At 37.7% G+C, this 18,109-nt stretch overlaps 1 protein-coding gene across 2 annotated transcripts in view; it reads left to right on the forward strand.

Annotated features, from left to right (window-relative positions):
• The first annotated feature begins 3,939 nt into the window (after positions 1 to 3,939).
• Positions 3,940 to 18,109, forward strand: part of TBC1D8B (TBC1 domain family member 8B) — a 51,900-nt gene continuing 37,730 nt past the window's right edge. The window contains exon 1 of one of the 2 annotated variants that reach the window (XR_004622405.1): positions 3,940 to 4,240. Coding sequence is in view for 1 of the 2 variants with exons in the window: in XM_002922588.4 (XP_002922634.2) it covers positions 4,111 to 4,240 (130 nt within the window). In the remaining variant the exon portion in view is untranslated. The remainder of the gene's footprint in view (positions 4,241 to 18,109) is intronic. The other variant, XM_002922588.4, reaches the window with a different exon arrangement.

The raw sequence follows: 18,109 nt of genomic DNA on the forward strand, positions 1-18,109 counted from the left end.
ATTCCCAGCCTCAGGCAACCACCAATCTGCTTTCTATCTCTATAGATCTGCTTATTCCGGACATTTCATATAAATGGAAGCATACAGTATGTGTGTGGTCTTTTATGACTGATTTTTTCCACTTAGCATAATATTTTCAAGGCTCATTCATGTTTGAAGCATGCATCAGTACCTCATTCCTTTTCATTGATGAGTGATATTCCATTGTATGAATATTCCACATTTGGTTATCCATCAGTTAATGAACACTTGGATTGTTCCCACTTTGTGTCCATTATGGATAATGCTGCTCTGAATATGTGCAAGTCTTTGTGTAGATATATGTTTTCTATTCTCTTCAGCATATACAAAGAAATTCCATGTCACTTGTGAATTTTTTTTTGATAACATAGTTTGAGCAACACGCTTTGTTATTACTCTCACATAATCATCAAAATATAAACTGATTAACAGGAGAAATATATGTACAGGGAGTCTCCGACTTGAGGGGTTTTCAAAGAGTTCATTTATAGGTTTAGCACAAGTTAATTTGTATTATCTTACAAATAATAATAATGGTTCCCTGGCATTTAAAGACACAGTTGGAATGCTAGGAACATTCCTTTCGCCCACCCCCATCTAGTTTTTGTTCATTTACTAAGTATTTTAAGCTCTGTAACGTCTGGAGAAATTTTATCACCCTAGACTGTAACAAATATTGAGATTTTTACTCATTGCCTCTTCTGTTAGGAGTGAATTTTAAAAATGTTTTTAAACATTAAAAAATATAAAGATTTATATTTACATACTATACAAGAAATTATGGTGGACACTTTGACCTCCAGAGATAAATGTTCATTGTCCTCTACCTTAGAGCTAATTTGGTGAAAAGATTGAAAAATACTCCCCACTAGTTCTTTTTTTGTCCACAAACATATCATGAATGTGAGACACTTGTGGACATACCTCGATTTTGATGGTTAGAGTAGTATATATAAATAGGATTTAGTATGGATAGTGGCAATTTCTCCTCCAACCAATACCATCAGGCATACCTGATACAAACTTTTTGAAAAAAGCAATTCAGTCATCTAAAATTCTTTAACAGGGCTTATTTTAAAAGATGCCTGTGTAGGTCTTAATGGAAACATGATTAATCACCCCCAAGTTGTTGTAGAGTTTGATTTTCAAATATCTAATTTGCTTAAATCAATGCACCTAAAACTTCAATGTGCCTACAAATTACCTAGGGATCTTGTTAAAATGCACATTCTGATTCAGCAGGTCTGGGATGGGGTCCGAGATTCTGAGTTTCTAGCAAGCTCCTGGGTGATGCAGATGTTGCTGGTCCGGGGTCCGGATTTTTAGCAGCAAACCTTTAAATGGTCCTCCAGAGTCCATAGTGGGGGACAAACAGGGTTTGAGAGCGGAGGAGTGTTGGGGGATGGCTTAGCCTGGTGATGGGTATTAAGGAGGGCACATACTACATGGAGCACTGGGTGTTACATGCAAACAATGAATCATGGAACACTACATCAAAAACTAATGATGTACTGTATGGTGACCAACATAAACAAACGAACAAATAAATAGTTCTCCAGCAGTGCTCCACCTGTTTTTGAATCTTACTGTTTCTAAACCTGCTACAGGCTGTAAAGCAGCAACTAAGCTTGTGAAATTCATTTCAAATAAGAATCCAGGAATCTGACAGCCTCAACTTTTCCATGGCACAGGGCATGGAATTGCTTTTTAGGATTTTCTAGTACCTTTTCACATAGGTGTTTCAGGCTATGATTTAGAAGACTGAGTCAGCTGAAAGACTGACAGCTAGGTAAATGAGGTATTATCTCTGCATGGTATAACATTATGTCCATAAATACATGGCTTGGATAAATCAGAAAACAATGAAAGCAGACAGATGAGGTGAGATGCTGTTAGAGTGTAGCCGGAAAGTGATGTGAGGCTAATCTGAAGTGGTAATAGGATGGGATGGACTTTTGAAAAAGAAGTAGAGGTGAGTAGGTGAGTGTGTGTGTGTGTGTGTGTGAGGCAATGAAGATGGTGAGAATAAGAGTTTCAAGATTATTCCAAGATTCTTAGCTTGATCATCTTGGTAAACAGTGGTGTTCTGAACTACGAGGACCTAGAAGGATAAACAACTTTGCGCAGGGGAAATATTGGAGAATTAAGTTTGGCTTTGGGCACGTATTTGAGGTATCTACAAACCATATGCTTGGGTAGTATAGTGTCCTGTTTTGTAGTCAGACAAATCAAGGTTCAAACCCCAACTCTGTTACTTATTTAGCTATGTGATCTTAGGCAAGTTATTTAACTTCTCTGAGACTCCTGTTCATCTATAAAGTAATGATGTAAAAATGTGCAAGTTTATTAATAAGGATTAAATCAGTATTATACAGAAGAACCATCCAGTTCCGGACAGCACTTGTCACAGTTGTAACCATTAAGGATATTGGGAAAGAATGTGGTTTGATGAGGAAGAAAGTTAAAAGGAGAAGAAAGGTAAAAGGGGCACCTTACATCTCTCTGCTACATTTACCAGTCTTTTACCAGGAACATAAAAAATTATCTTCCTTAGTGTACATCCAAATTGGGATGGCTTTCCCCAAAGATACATTGCGGTTTGGGCTCTGGGAAGATTGCCTCTTCCCATCTTCTCCAGAAAGCTGCCTTGGGACTATTTACCACCTTTTATCAGTAGAGAATCCCAAATTGACCCTTTTCTCACCCCCAAGAAAAAAAATCCCTGCTTGTAGCACACGCCTGCCTTCCTTGAGGGGGCCCACATCTTGGGAGGCTTAAACCAGAGACACTCCTCCAAGGCACAGTTCTTTGGCTCCAGGACTTGGTATCTGGTTGTGCCCCGCCCCATTTTATTTATTTTATTTATTTTAATTTTTTTAGCGAAATGGCCTTGAGGCTTAATTCTCAAAATAGCATACCAAGAGCCCCTTGTTTTTTTGTACATTGCCCCCAACTCCGTCTTCTTACAAAACTGTTTTTGCGTTCAATTCACTCTTTAATTCTGGTGATCTCAGTTATCGAAATATGTAAAAACGCCCCTCAAATAATTCCTCACTGCGAGGTCAACTGACTTCATTCGCCTTAGTGTTTAAGCAGATGCCAAGGTACAAAGAGGTGAAGGACACCCTGAAAAGGATTTTTTTTCCTTAAAGAGTTTAGTAAAGGGGGAAAAATGTTCATAAATTGCTTAGATCCTGAAAAGGAAAGTCGGAGAAGACATTTTCTGTGGCTAATGACGATAGTCAAACAGATTGGGGTGGCATTGGGGGGGGGAGGCGCCCATGGCATGAAGAAAATCCTGTGGCTTCTGGAGATTTTATACTCTTCCTGTACGGGCAGAAAATCTAAGAAGATTTTGAATTAGACAAGGAATTGTATCAGACACCATTTACCGTGTGACCTTGGGTAAGTCACCTCACCCGTCTGTGCTCTTGTTTATTTATCTGCAAGTGGGAAATAATATCCACCTCGCAAGACTTCTGTGAGAATTACGTGAGATAAGGTATATGAAATCGCTTTACCACAAAGTAAGAGCTCATCAAATGTCAGTGCTGCTACTGCTGTTCCCAGCATGGGCCGTTCGTTACTCCAAAATTCCAGAAACTTTGTTTTCTACAGCTTAACACCCTCAGCTGTAAACAGATGAGAAGAAACAACACATTTATACCTGGGGCTCACTTATTTGAACAAAACACCGCTTTAAACTTTAAACAGGCAAAAATACACTTAAGTGGTGGCGGGACGCGCTTTGAAAGCACCCCCACCCCGTTCTCATCCCAGTGGATTGTGGGAATTGTAGTCCCCAGCTCCTGGTTTTTGAGTACAGAAAAGCGAACAGGAAACTACAACTCCCAGGGGGCAAAGAAGCGGGACTATTTCCCTGTCGGGCGGTAGAGCTGTAGGAGGGAATTGGCAATCTCGCTGCCTACGTGGGAGAGAAGGGAGGGTTGGGGGAAGTGTGGAAAACCTGAACCCAAGCCGCTGCTGCCTGAGGCAGGTTTGGTGGGAGGAGTAGAGGGAAATAGACAGGTGGAGGGTGAGGTGAGGGGGGCATCTGGGTCGCCGCTGCCGGGCGGCACAAAGTTCGCGATGTGGCTGAAGCCTGAGGAAGTGCTCCTGAAAAATGCGCTGAAGCTCTGGCTGATGGAAAGGTCCAACGACTACTTCGTGCTGCAACGGCGTCGGGGCTACGGTGAGGAAGGCGGAGGGGGTCTCACAGGTAAGCTGCGGCCACCACCACCCCCACCCACCTCGGGGCCGTGCTCGCTGGTACTTCAAAGGCGGCGAGGAAAACAGTTACTCGTCGCCACCCGCCGCCAGATTCTAAAAACCCCGGCGGAGGGGATGGGGTTCTTCTCCCGCCACCACCTTTCCGTCGCCCTCCCTGAGTCCTGAGAATGCCTCACCGGGCGAGCAGCTGCTCTTTGGGTGGGAGGAGGAAGGGTTGGAGGGGTCCTTTCTGAGGCGGAGGAACAATCAGAGGCAGAGGAGGGCTTTAGGCAAAGTACCTGCCCGGGCGCTTCCCACGGGGGAGAGGGCTGATGACGAGTATTAGTCCTCGACAGGTAGCCTTGAGGCTGGTGACGGGGCCAGTTCGCAGTTGTGGACTTAACTTTTTTCACAAAATCCCCTATCGATAATCACCATCCTGGGGAGTGAGTGCGTGTGTGTGGGGGGGGGGGAAGGATGGTGAGAAAGGGAGGAGCCCCAGTCACATCCTGAGGGATGGGCTTCAAATGAGAGATTAGGAAGCCTGGGGGGGGGTGCGGTGCGGGTCGGAGTGCGGGGAGGGTCTCTCAGAACTGCTGACCTCTCCCAATTTAGCGTCTTTTGACTTTGTCACCCAGTTTTCAGTCCTTGGGATCTTATTTCAGAGTCACCGTCGTAATCCGTTTCCCTCTCGAGGGTTTGGCGCTGCCCTTTCTTTCAAAGCCATGATTGTAAGCAAACCGGTGGAACAAATGGAAGTTTAACTCGACCGCCGAATCCATCCTGCCTTCGGTGATTTGATTTGCAAATCCAGAACTGTCCCTTGGACAAGTGTTGAAAACCTCCAGAGAATTTTTTGAGACCTCCCGTCTGGGGCGGGGGCATTGAAACTTTTGGACACTGGGGAACGCAGAGCTCTTTTTCGTGACAATTTGCAGTTTGGTATGGGGGTCTGGAAGTGGTGGGCCAGACTTCACTTAGGCAGAGTGATGTAGCGGGAAGAGGGAAGAGTGCAAAAACCTGCGTTTTAGTCCCATCCCCATCTCTTGTTGAATGGCGTTCGACAAATTCTTTAATTTATTCAACCACGCCTGCTGCGTGCCACATGGAATGCTAGTGTACAAAGACAATTAAGATTCACTTCCCCGCCTTTGAATTAATTGCTCATAATCTGGATAAAGGGGGAGAGGGTCGGGTTAGAGGGAAGTAACCAGTAAAGCAGGCAAATTATAATTATAACCAGTAACTAGTAAATCAGGCAAATTAAAATTAGAACCAAATAATTGAAAGGTTGTGTAAAGATTCACGGAGGAGATGGCATGGCTTTTCCTCCTCTGTGAAATGGTGTCTACCTCACAAAGTTGAGAGGATAAAATGAAAGATAATAGGTGCCAAATCAGTGTATGTTGTTAAGATGCTGATAAATGTGTGCTGTTCTTTCCTCTTTTTCAAGCCCCCACCCCCCAGAGTGGAGAGAGTTCTGAGGTTCTACAGGACATTTTTTTTTTAATTTTGCAAGACCTCTTCATTTCATCCAGCTTCTAAAAAGGCCCTCTTGAAAATATGGCAACAAAAATTGCCTCGTTAAACTTCGAATTCTTTTTCTGATTTTTAAAAATTACAATTGTTATTTTGCAGAGGAGACTTTCCATTTAATAGATGCATATATTTTCCAGGTTAACATTTGAGAATCCATGTTGATAAATACCAAGTGACATAATTTACCCTCTTTAGTCCATGGAGAACAGGTCGGAGTATATTTAAAATAGATCTTATGGCCCTGTGTTAGAGTGTAATATTTTGGTTCTCCATTTTATTTGACCAGAATTTTTATAGTGTTCTTGTCCACATTACCAAAGGAGTATATTTCACTTTGTACAACTGTGTTCCTGAAAAATAGTAGGTAAATCAGATTCTTGAGAATCAGATCAGTGTAATATAGTGTGAAATAGTTTTTACTTGTTGCAGATTTCCTTTAAATAATCATTCCTTGTTTTCTGTTTTTTAGTTTTTCATTTGACATGTTTTCTTAAAACATGGACCATTTGCACCAGTTTCTCTATTCCACCCACTGCCATGTACTCTTCAAACCCATATATGTAGAATAAGAGATTTGTCTGCAGAAATAAACGAAGATTTCTATCACACATGTATGTTGCGAATAGCCATAACCCCATATTGTGGTCCGTGTGTCTGTCTGCATGATTGTTTTACCTGTGGTATTTTCAAAATGCTTGAAATTTCCACGTGAGTGCTGCCACCATATTACATGTAAATTAAGCAAAATCGGTCAGAAAGGAGCAGAGGTGTTTTTAAGGTTTGTTTGGTTCTTTTTGGTCCAGAGGAAAAGTGTGTGCTGATTTTCATAACTGCTCAGTTACTGTATTTTTACTCAAAATTGTGAAACCAAGAGCTTTGCTATGCTTTACCGCAAATCCACATTTGGATTAGCTCTCACAGGAGTTTGACTGGGTGCCAACATAAGCTTGCCTTTGTCCATTTTGTTTGCTGAAATCCAACGTTATGTGCTAACCCTTTAAATGATTCCTTTATACATTTTGTTTAGTGAAGGAGAGTTAATAACCATCTAGAAATGTTAATAGTTGTACTTTTCTTTAAGATTTTATTTCTTTGCCATGTGATAATTGGCAGTAACCACCAGCAATGTAATGACTTGAGCTGTGGACTTGGTGAAGTTAGTTGACTCTATTTTTTTTTTCAAATAATGAAATTGGGGCAACAGAGAACCCTAGGGTGGTTATAACAGGAGACTAATTGGTAAATTAGAATTCCGAGGTCCTTTTCTAAATTTCCGAAACATATCTAACGGGTATCTGGTAGATTACTTATCATTTGCCAAATTTATCTTACTTAATTGTTCCGGTTCACAGCAGGGTAGGATATCTTGTGGAAATTTTTGTTATACGCAAAGGTTGTTTTATAGATAAAGTAATTTGCTTTCATTTAGAGAAGTAATTCACCCTTCCGGGTTTTTGCAGTTACCTTACATTATCCCCTGATCCTCCTGGCTGATAAAGGTAATGACTTTCCTGTGGCATCTAAATTTAGCACCTGGCTTTATGTAATTGAAAATAATTTATGCATATGTGGCTTATTAAGCATAAATCAACAATTTGCTCTGCTTGGTAGATTGGAGCTACTACATGAGTGGAATTATGGGGCTACATTCTAGTGTATGTGATTTAGGAAGACCTGCCAGTTAGGAAGCTTTCATTTAGATTATTTGTTGAGACAATTTTATTCTTGAATATTCCATATCTGAAAAGTGTAAGCAGGTTCTTGTGTGTTAGATCGATTATCTCCCTCAGTAGACCTTGTTTGGGGGTTGTGGAACAAGACTAAAAAGTAAAATTTATTAAAATGGAGAAGTTTTAGACATTGTTTTCTTATCTCCTCTTTCATCTTGGCACCATTACTTTGAAATTAAATCATATGTAAAAACTAGAACATAATAACGTTTTAAATGAGCTTTCCATTTCAAAATGTTTTATGATATTTATATAAACTTAACAAATCACCATGTAAATGACTCATCATAATTATACACATACATAATAAATGATAAGGTAGCATTTTAAAGAATTTCTTAATGACCATCCCTCTAAAATATAAGGCTTTCTCTTTTTTTCCCCACTCCAAACTCAAGGAGCACAACTCTGAAAATGTTCTCATTTTTTTCTTAGCAAAATATGCCTGCATTCCGTGTTCACAAAGGAACTATCTGATAAAATTTTTGTCTTCCCAGGTGCCATATTATTGGGACCGGAGTACCCAAATGGTGGCCATGACATCACATTTTAGATAAGGGAATATCAAATCCCCACCCCCCAACACACACACTGTAAATTAATAAATATCGTTTTGAGTTATTAAAGAGAAAAATCCCATAGGGCAACCCTCAGAAGGACAAATCACATTGTGTGCTTTCCTCCTTTACTTCCTCCCTAGAACTTTTTTTTTATGATTTTTTTATTATATTATGTTAGTCACCATACAGTACATCCCCGGATTCCAATGTAAAGTTCAACGCTTCTTTGGTTGCGTATAACACCCAGTGCACCATGCAATACGTGCCCTCCTTACTACCCATCACCAGTCTATCCCAATCCCCCACCCCTCCCCTCTGAGGCCCTCAGTTTGTTTCTCATATTCCATAGTCTCTCATGTTTCATTCCCCCTTCTGATTACCCCCCTTTTCTTTATCCCTTTCTTCCCCTACCGATCATCCTAGTTCTTATGTTCCATAGATGAGAGAAATCATATGATAATTGTCTTTCTCTGCTTGACTTATTTCACTTAGCATTATCTCCTCCAGTGCCGTCCATGTTGCAGCAAATGTTGAGAATTCGTTCTTTCTGATAGCTGAGTAATATTCCATTGTATATATGGACCACAGCTTCTTAATCCAGTCATCTGTTGAAGGGCATCTCGGCTCCTTCCATGATTTGGCTATTGTGGACAATGCAGCTATGAACATTGGGGTGCATATGGCCCTTCTCTTTACTACGTCTGTATCTTTGGGGTAAACACCCAGTAGTGCAATGGCTGGGTCATAGGGTAGTTCAATTTTTAACTTTTTAAGGGACCTCCACACTGTTTTCCAGAGTGGCTGTACCAACTTGCATTCCCACCAACAATGTAGGAGGGATCCCCTTTCTCCACATCCTCTCCAACAATTGTTGTTTCTTGCCTTGTCAATTTTTGCCATTCTAACTGGCGTAAGGTGGTATCTCAGTGTGGTTTTGATTTGAATTTCCCTGATGGCTAATGATTTTGAACATTTTTCATGTCCTCCCTAGAACATTTTGATCCATGTGAAATCAAGTAAAAAATTACAGTTGACCCTTGAACAATGTGGAGGTTAGGCATGCCAGACCCCCCCCCCACCCTGCCATGTGCAGTCACAAATCCACATATTAATTTTGACTCCCCCAACATTTAACTACTCATACCCTACCATTGACAGGAAGCCTTACCAATAACATAAACAGTCAATTAGCACCAATATTTTGTGTATTATATACTGTATTCTTACAATAAAGTAAACTAGAGAAAAGAGTGTTATTAAAGAAATCATAAGAACGAAAAAATACATTTATATTACTGCACTGTATGTTTGGGGAAAAATCCATGTATAAGTGGACCTGCACAGTTCAAACCCATGTTATTCAAGGGTCAAGTGTACTTTATTATTTTTTTTCAAGTGTACTTTAAAGATGGCTAAAATTAACAACATAGGAAGCAACAGATGTTGTCAAGGATGTGGAGAAAGGGGAACCCTTTTGTGTTGTTGGTGGGAATGTAAACTGGTGCAGCCACTCTGGAAAATAGTGTGGAGGTTCCTCAAAAAAGTTAAGAATAGAACTACCCTAATATCCAGCAGTTGCACTACTAGGTATTTACCCAAAGAATAAAAAAATACTGATTCAGAGGGGGCAAATGCACCGTGGTGTTTATAGCAGCGTTATCAACAATACCCAAATTATGGAAAGAACCCAAATGTCCACTGATGAATGGATGAAAAAGTTGTGATGTGTGCATGTGTGTGTAAAATGGAATATTACTCAGCCATAAAAAGAATGAAATTTTGCCATTGCAGTGATGTGGATAGAGCTAGAGAGTATTATGCTAAGCAAAATAAGTTAGTCTGAGAAAGACAAATACCATATGATTTCACTCATACATGGAATTTAAGAAACAAAACAGATGAACATGGGAAAAAAGAGAGAGGCAAACCAAGAAACAGACTCTTAACTATATAGGGAACCAACTGAGGGTTGCTGGAGGGGAGGTGGATGGGAGTGGGTTAAATGGGTGATGGCTATTAAGGAGGGCACTTGTGATGAGCACTGGGTGTTTTATGTAAGTAATGAATCACTGAATTCTACACCTGAAACTAATATTGCACTGTATCCTAACTAGCTGAAATTTAAATAAAAACTTGAAACTACAAGAAATAAAAAATAAAGTAATAAAAAATAAAGATCTCTTTTTTAAAAAAATTATTTAATTCCAGTATAATTAACATACAGTGTTATATTAGTTTTAGGTGTAAAGTATAGTGATTCAACAATCCTGTACATTACTCTGCTCATCACAATAAGTGTACTTTTAATCCCCTTTATCTTATCACACATCTCACACCCATCTCCCCTCTGGCAACCACCAGTTCTGTATATTTAAGAGTCTTTTTTTTGTTCATCTCTTTGTTAATTTATTCATTTATTTTGTTTCTTAAATTCCACATATGAGTGAAATTATATGGTATTTGTCTTTATCCGAGTTCACTTAACATCATACCCTCTAGATCCGTCTATGTTGTTTTGCGTGAGAAAGGACAGCTTCATTGGTGGTCTTAAGACGTGAAAGATGATCACTGTCACCACTTTTTCTTGGTATTAGTAGAAGGATTATTGACTGCATACCTATAAGCCTCAGGAGTTTTTTTAGATACCTGTCCATAACACTGCTGTCTCTTCTTTTCCCCTCCCTTGCTTGTTGCTGGGGTCTTTCTTTCCTTAAGCATAGACAGGAAACCACTACTCCACTTCACCTTAGGATCATGAATCTTCAATCCTCAAGAGTTAAGTTAAAATAATAATAATGATGTGGATTGTATAAAGGGGGTTTTTTGGGCTAAGATATTGGAAATTTATAATGTAAGTAGGAAACTAGTATTTGCTATCAAGTGGATTTCATTCTAATGGAAAAAAAAAGCAAGACGAAAAGGTGATGACATGGACCAACTTTCATTTTTCCAAACCTCCTACAAAGCTAAACTTTCTCATTCAAAGAGATCTTTAAAAGTATCTTTTTACTTGGTTTCACATGGATCAAGGGAGGGAACAGAGCACAGTGTAATTTGGCCTCCCCAGGGATTACCCTATGGGATTCTCTTTTTAATAAGTAAGCTACAAGCCAACATCCATAAATACATCTACACGCCCCTGAGTTCATTGATTACACTTGCTTCATTAAACCTGCTACCTTTGTCTTCCCTGATTCTTTAATATTTTATGTCTATTCAGCTGTAATTGTTTTATAAAGGCTTTGTTTCCTCATCTGTAAAATGGGAATAAAACTTGTCTTCCCTACCTCATGGCATTGTTCTGAGAGTCAAATGACTTTTAAAACTTGTGAGCAACAATATAACCACCTGATATTCATTTATCTATTAATGGAGTGCCATTTTCTGTAGGGCCAAAGGAGCATCTATATTTATACCATTTTCCCTAGTAATTACTTTTCCCATGTTGTATACGGAAATTGATTTGGAGTAGTAACATTGAATATGTCCAATTTGCAATGATTCCACTACAAAAGTAAAACACTGCTAGTTATTCAGTAACTTTGGTATGATAGTGATTATGCATTTATGATTTATAACTAGAATGATATACAAGTACTAGAATAAAATATCACAGCAGCATTTAATTTTTATCTATGATTGCCCAAAACCTGGAAGTTCTCCAACAGCGCTTGTACAGATAAAAGCATCACTTCTACAGATAAAAGCATCACTTGACTTACTGAGTGATATTGAAGAATACGTATAACTTTAGTCACATTAGTTATATTTTTCAGAACATGATACTTGAAATAGAAATGATTCAGCTGGTTAAAACCCATGCTTCTCATGGAAAGTTACTGTTGTGGAAGGACTATGGATGTAAAGTAAGCTAAAAACTAATAATAAAATAAATGGCACTATAATGTTTACCCTGTTGGAGTACAGCTATGTCATGTATTTTATATTACCTTTACGTTAGAAAATCTGCCCAGTTTTCCACCTTTTGCTGCTGCTACATAAGCACAAAAAGTAAGAATAGATCCTGTATGTGGTTGTAGAGGATACATTCATTTAATAGATACTTACCAAGTGCTTTCCAAAAACCATCACAGAGTTCATAAGTTAGTGGGACAGACAGAGAGTAAACAAGTAAACAAGAAAATATATAATTGCTGGGGTAGTCAGTAATGATATCTGCCTGATTTGGGTGACTTACTGTGGTGAATGAGGGGTATTGAAACCCCCAAAGCAATTTTCCAAGGCCAGTTCTGGTGTGAACTATGCTTATCAGATGTCCTGTGAAATGATACAAAGATTCCTAAATGCAGTGATTAATAATAATAGGTGGTATTCTGGTGGCAGAATTCCAATGTGACGTCTGAGGAGCATCTTGTCAAAAAGCAGTTTGTGTTGTTTTTGAATTAAATCAGCCAAATATGAAAACTAATAATATCTGGGATGTGGTTTGATAGAAATGAGGAGGATATTCTAAGCAGGACTAATAATATGATAGTGTAAAAGCAAAATATGGCAGTCACTGGGGACACAACAAGTATTCCAGGTTCATTTATTTGTGGTTGGAAATATGAGACTCAAGATATAATGCCCTCAGTAACTAGAAAATGTTGTTGAAAAGGAATGCCCTCATCTATAGAATAGGAAAACCTGAGATAGAGAATTGAAGGTACTTGAGAATTAAACCTTTGTTGTTTTTTGTCTCCACTGTTCTTTCAACTCCAGTCTAGATGGTCTTATTTTTTTTCTCCCTTACTCCAGTATAAAGAAGTGAAGTTTTGAAACAATCACATTTGTGATTTTTATCATTGTATTAGTTGTCCTCTCATTTTATACTAACCAAGATTATGGTTAGCTTTAGGACTTCTAAATAATGTTTTTAAAGTGCTGTATCATTTGTATGTCTAGTTTTCAAGTAAATGTCTTTAGAAGAATGCAGAGAGAGGGAGAACAGGACAAAGAAGAGTTATTTTTATTAACTGTTTTCCAAAGCTCTTAGTGTAAAGTTGGCAGCTTTCAAAATGCCAACTGTGGCTATTGGATTATTCTAAAATAAGCATTCACAGTCCTGTTTTAAGGACTTAGATCTGGTAGCAAAAGCAATAGAATCAAGAATACCCACAACCTCTTTTGAGAACACTACTTTCTCCTATTTGAGTGTATTTTCTACTAAGTGTGTCGGCAGTTTACTAATTAGTTTGTTCATTAACATTTAATGAAGTTGAGATTATTAAAAATTCAGTAAAGGTGTACTTGTTTGACTTTGTAAACATGGCAATTTATGACAAGATACAGAATCCACTGTAAAGTTCTAGCAGTCATTTCTATGGCCAAAATTTATAATCAAACATTTTACTTAGAATGCAAATAAATCTTGTTTGTAATTAAGAAGTTCATTTAAATGACTCTTCTACAGCTAGAGCAGTGCCGCCTTACACAGTGCCCTCAATCTAGTTTACAAGCAGAAAGAGACACTTGTCAAACTAAAGTGTATGAAATTAGTACATTGATAATGAGTACCAACCATCTTTAAGCTGTGGCTGTTTTAACAGCCTCTCCAACACTCAGCCCTTGGGGTCCTACCTGTTTGTCATTATCATTGACCTAATACAAAACAGAAATGTTTGGGGCGCCTGGGTGGTTCATTTGGTCCAGTGGCCAGCTCTTGATTTCAGCTCAGGTCATGATTTTTGGGTCCTGGGATAGAGGCCCTCCCCCTCCACACTCAGCGGGGAGTCTGCTTCAGGATTCTATCTCTTTGTGCCCCTCCCCCTGCACTCTCGCGCTTTCTCTCTCTCGAAAATAATCTTTTTAAAAATTTTATACGCAACTAATGAATCATTGAACAGTACATAAAAACTAATGATGTACTATATGTTGGCTAACTGAACATAATAAAAAATAAATTTAAAAAAATTTTTAAATGTTTTAAAAATTAAAATTTTATCAAATTTGCAAGTGTCTAAAAATTGAAAGGGACAATTAACACCATAGATCAGTTATCTCAACTCTGGCTGCTTATTATATTCAATTGAGAACCTTTTAAAACAAACTAAATGACTCCAGGAGGGATAAATGACAGAAGGTTGATGAAATGTTCATAATTATTGAAGTTAGGTGATGGGCACATGGAAGTGTCAATATGTTATTTTCTTTATTTTTTTTACATTTGAAAAATTTTATAATACAAAGTTAAGGGAAAAAATAGAATACCCAGGCCATAGCCCAGATAAATTAAAATCTCTGGGCTTTAGTAGTTTCAAAACTTGAGGAGTTCAAACACTCCATATGATTCAAATTTGAAGTTTCAGTCAAGAATCAGTGTCATAGAAAATAAAATCAAGATTCAGAAAGATCTGGACAAGTTAGAATGCTCAGTTGACATCAGTGGGATAAAATTTAATATGGATAAATGTAAACTGCATTTAGGGTTTTTTTTTTTTTTAATCAGCTGTACAGGACAGAGAATACCTAGGTTGGTGCTTGTATTTGTGAAATAGGTCAAAGTAGATTAGTCAATCACAAGTTTAATATAATATGATATAGTGGCTTAAAAAGCTAGTATGATCTTAGACTGCATTAATAGAACATAGGAGCCCACAATATAAAAAACCTTCATTTATTCAGACCATATCTGGCATTCAGGTTTGAATGGCACATTTTATAAGAGACTTTGACAAATAGGTATGTTAAGAGAAAGGTAGAAGAAAAATCTCATATAACAGACAATCTCATACAACAAACAATTGAAAGAACTAGGGATATTTTAAGCTAGGAGAAGAGAAGAACAAGCAAGGGGAGACAAGATAATTATAAGATAATCATAATATTTGAAGACCCATAGCATTGAAAAGAGGATATGTTTTGCATGGTCCCAAATGCTACAAGGAAATAGCATTTTGTTTAGTCTAAGAAAGACCTTCCTTTTTCTTTTTTTAAAAGTGTGTAAGAAATAGCTTTATTTTTTTATCTTAAAGGTAAAAAACGTTCATTGTAAATGTTTTCAAAAATACGTATAGGTATAAAAAATTAATGATCACCCATCTTCCCACTGCCCAAAGATAACCACCATAACTAGGATCACCTACCTTATTTGTGGGGCCCAGTGCAAAATGAAAATTCAGAGATTTTTGTTCAAAAATTAAGAATTTCAAGACAGTGACAGCAGAGAATTAAACTAAGTAAGGGCCCTTCTGAGCCTGGGGCCCTTTGGACAGGTCACAAGCCCATGAAGCTAGCCCCGACTATAGCATTTGGATATATAAATCCTTTCATATTTTAGAAAGAACTTTCCAATTTTTTATTATGTTCAGTTAGCCAGCATATAGTACATCATAAGTTTTTGATGTAGTGTTCAAGGACTTTCCAATTAATAGAAAGTACCACCAAAGCAATAGTCCACCTTGGGAGAAGTAAACGTTCTAGAGTTATAAAGGAATAAGCTAGGCTTTTTATCAGGGATACTATAGAGTGAATATGCTAGAGGTTGGACTACATGACTTGTTAAGATATTTTACAGCTGAATGGTGCTTTATCTCTATCCAGCTAAAAAGAATTTGTTCAGAAGGAATAATCATTACCTGCAAATAGCCTATTTTTTAAAAAAATGGTAGAACCTTGCTTTTTTGCTATCTTCCTATGCTGTTTAATAAAAAAGTATTATGATAATGTATATCCTTAAGAATTTTGGTGTTACTTGTATGGCTGGATGCATTCAAAACCCCATAGACATAACCAGGAGCTAGAGCATTGGTACCTTACTCACTATAGACATTCAAAGGATGATTTGAACTTCTTTATAATTTTAAATCTCTTATTTTGTCATGTAGCTGACAGTGTTTATTCTCTTCCCAATTTACTATAGCTATAGATATTCCCATGTATAGGCTGATTGATGACCTTGGATGTTCAGGCTGTCAGATAATAAACCTCTGTGTACATAGAAAAGCAACCCAAAGTTATCTGCTTGTTTTCTTGTACTTTTACAACCCAGGCATTGGCACATATTAATTCCTGATTGACTTGCAAGGACTTGATGATGATTATAGCTTAATGAGCTGGAAGAGTTCCCCAAGTGACTGGAAATGTATTCTAGTGCTAGCTTCCAAATTATTTGTTGTATAGCTTTATACTGACTGATTTAATGTACTTACAAAAACTGAACAATTTCCTTTCTACATAGTGTAAGGCACTTATAATCTTGTGAACACGTTTCTGCTGCTGCAAAAAAAAACATGACCTTTCTTGTCAGTAATTTTGACTGCTTTGTCCCCAGTCTCACAGCTTTCTTTTTTTTTCCTTAGAAGATTTTATTTATTTGAGAGAGAGACAGATAGTGACAGAGATAGCAAGAGTGAGCACAAACGGGAAGGAAAGGGAGAAGCAGGCTCCCGTTGAGCAGGAAGCCAGACGTGGGGTTCAATCCCAGGACCCTGAGCCGAAGGCAGACGTTTGGCGCCCCGTCTCACAACTTTCTATCAGAGACCTAATTATTGCTATGTTACTCCGGAATGATTATCTGTGGCCTCTGCTTTCTTTTCTGCCTCCTCACACATCCACACTCCCACCATTATTTTTCAGCTGAGCCATACTTTTTTTTTTTACACCATTTTTCTCTTTCTCCTGTTCTAATACTACTTTTTCTAGCGTATGTAAGTAATGAAATAGAATTTAAGCTGGTTTTATTTAAAATGTGGTAAAAGCAAAATAAATGATTTTCCTTATAAATTTGAAAATACTTTTTTGAAATTTTTAGAATTTAAATTCTTGAGAGGCAGATCTAGCAGCTAAAACAGTGCTGTTTAATAAATACTTATATTTAAATTTATAATTCCTTTATTTTGACAATTTTCTCAAGTTGTTAAATGTATATTTATATACACAGACATTCATACCCTTGATTTTGTTTTTCAACTTGAAGAGAGTTACCTCTTTTGGTTCTTTTACTTCAACTCTTTTTCTTCTGAACATTTTCACTTTCTGGTCTTCAAACTGAGAGCATTCTCCTTTTTTCCATTTCCTGAATAATTTCAAACACATTGCTCTGAAGAGGCTATCTGCGATGTTTAGCTCCTACTTTTCTTTCTTTATCCTTGATCTCTTAGCCAAATCTAATTTCTCACTGTCCCTTTTTCATGCTAAAAGTGATAGAATTTTTTTTTATCTCCAAACCTTCCAGGAATTCCATCATTATTAGTTGAAATATAATCACTTCCTCTGTCTCTCCTCCTCATTCCCATTCTCTTTTCCCCGGCGCCGCCTCTTTCATATTGCTGTCTGGATTTTCTTATTTCTATTTCTGAAACTCTTCCATTCATACCAGAACATTTTTCATATCAGATCACTTTTTTTCTCTGTAATCTGTACATGTTGCCATTGCCAAAATCTTTCTTGATACTTTACCTCCATTATCAAAACCCTGTGTCAGATTGTTAATTGATATTATGCTGCATTTGTGACCCCTATTTTTATTTTTTATTAATTCTTACATTCACTCTTACCCTTTCCTTTCAGCTGAGCCAAATTTCTCTTTATATCTTTCTTCTACCGCCTACTCTTCTAATTTACTTCCCTCAATGCTCATAACTTCCTGCCACACATCTGCCAACCTACCTACATTCTCAAAGCTTGCTTATAATCTTAACTCCTTTTAAGTAAGTTAAGATAGGAAAATAGCCAAAAGCCTATTTTGTAATTGGTTTAAACTTTTTCTCAAATTTGTATGCTAAATTAAAGAGAAATGCCTTATAAAACAACACCAACACTCAACCAATCAAAACTTCCAGAAAAGGAAAGTAGTTTTATACATTTCGGTCATCCCATTGAAATTTTGCTCCTGTTGTGCCCAGCAACATGTTGAAAGGGGGGATACAAACCCAGAAGACATGATTATTGTCCTCAGAGAACTAATAATCTAGGTAAAGAGACTAGATTCATATACATGAAGCATTGAGAAAGTAGCTATAGTAACTAGCCTAATAATCAAAATGCTAGGTTGTATTGTACAGACTTTAAGTGTTCAAAGTAATCAGGGAAAAGAGAAGGCATTATTGC

The sequence above is a fragment of the Ailuropoda melanoleuca genome, chromosome X, assembly GCF_002007445.2.
Source record: "Ailuropoda melanoleuca isolate Jingjing chromosome X, ASM200744v2, whole genome shotgun sequence".
In the NCBI taxonomy this organism is placed as follows: Eukaryota; Metazoa; Chordata; class Mammalia; order Carnivora; family Ursidae; genus Ailuropoda; species Ailuropoda melanoleuca.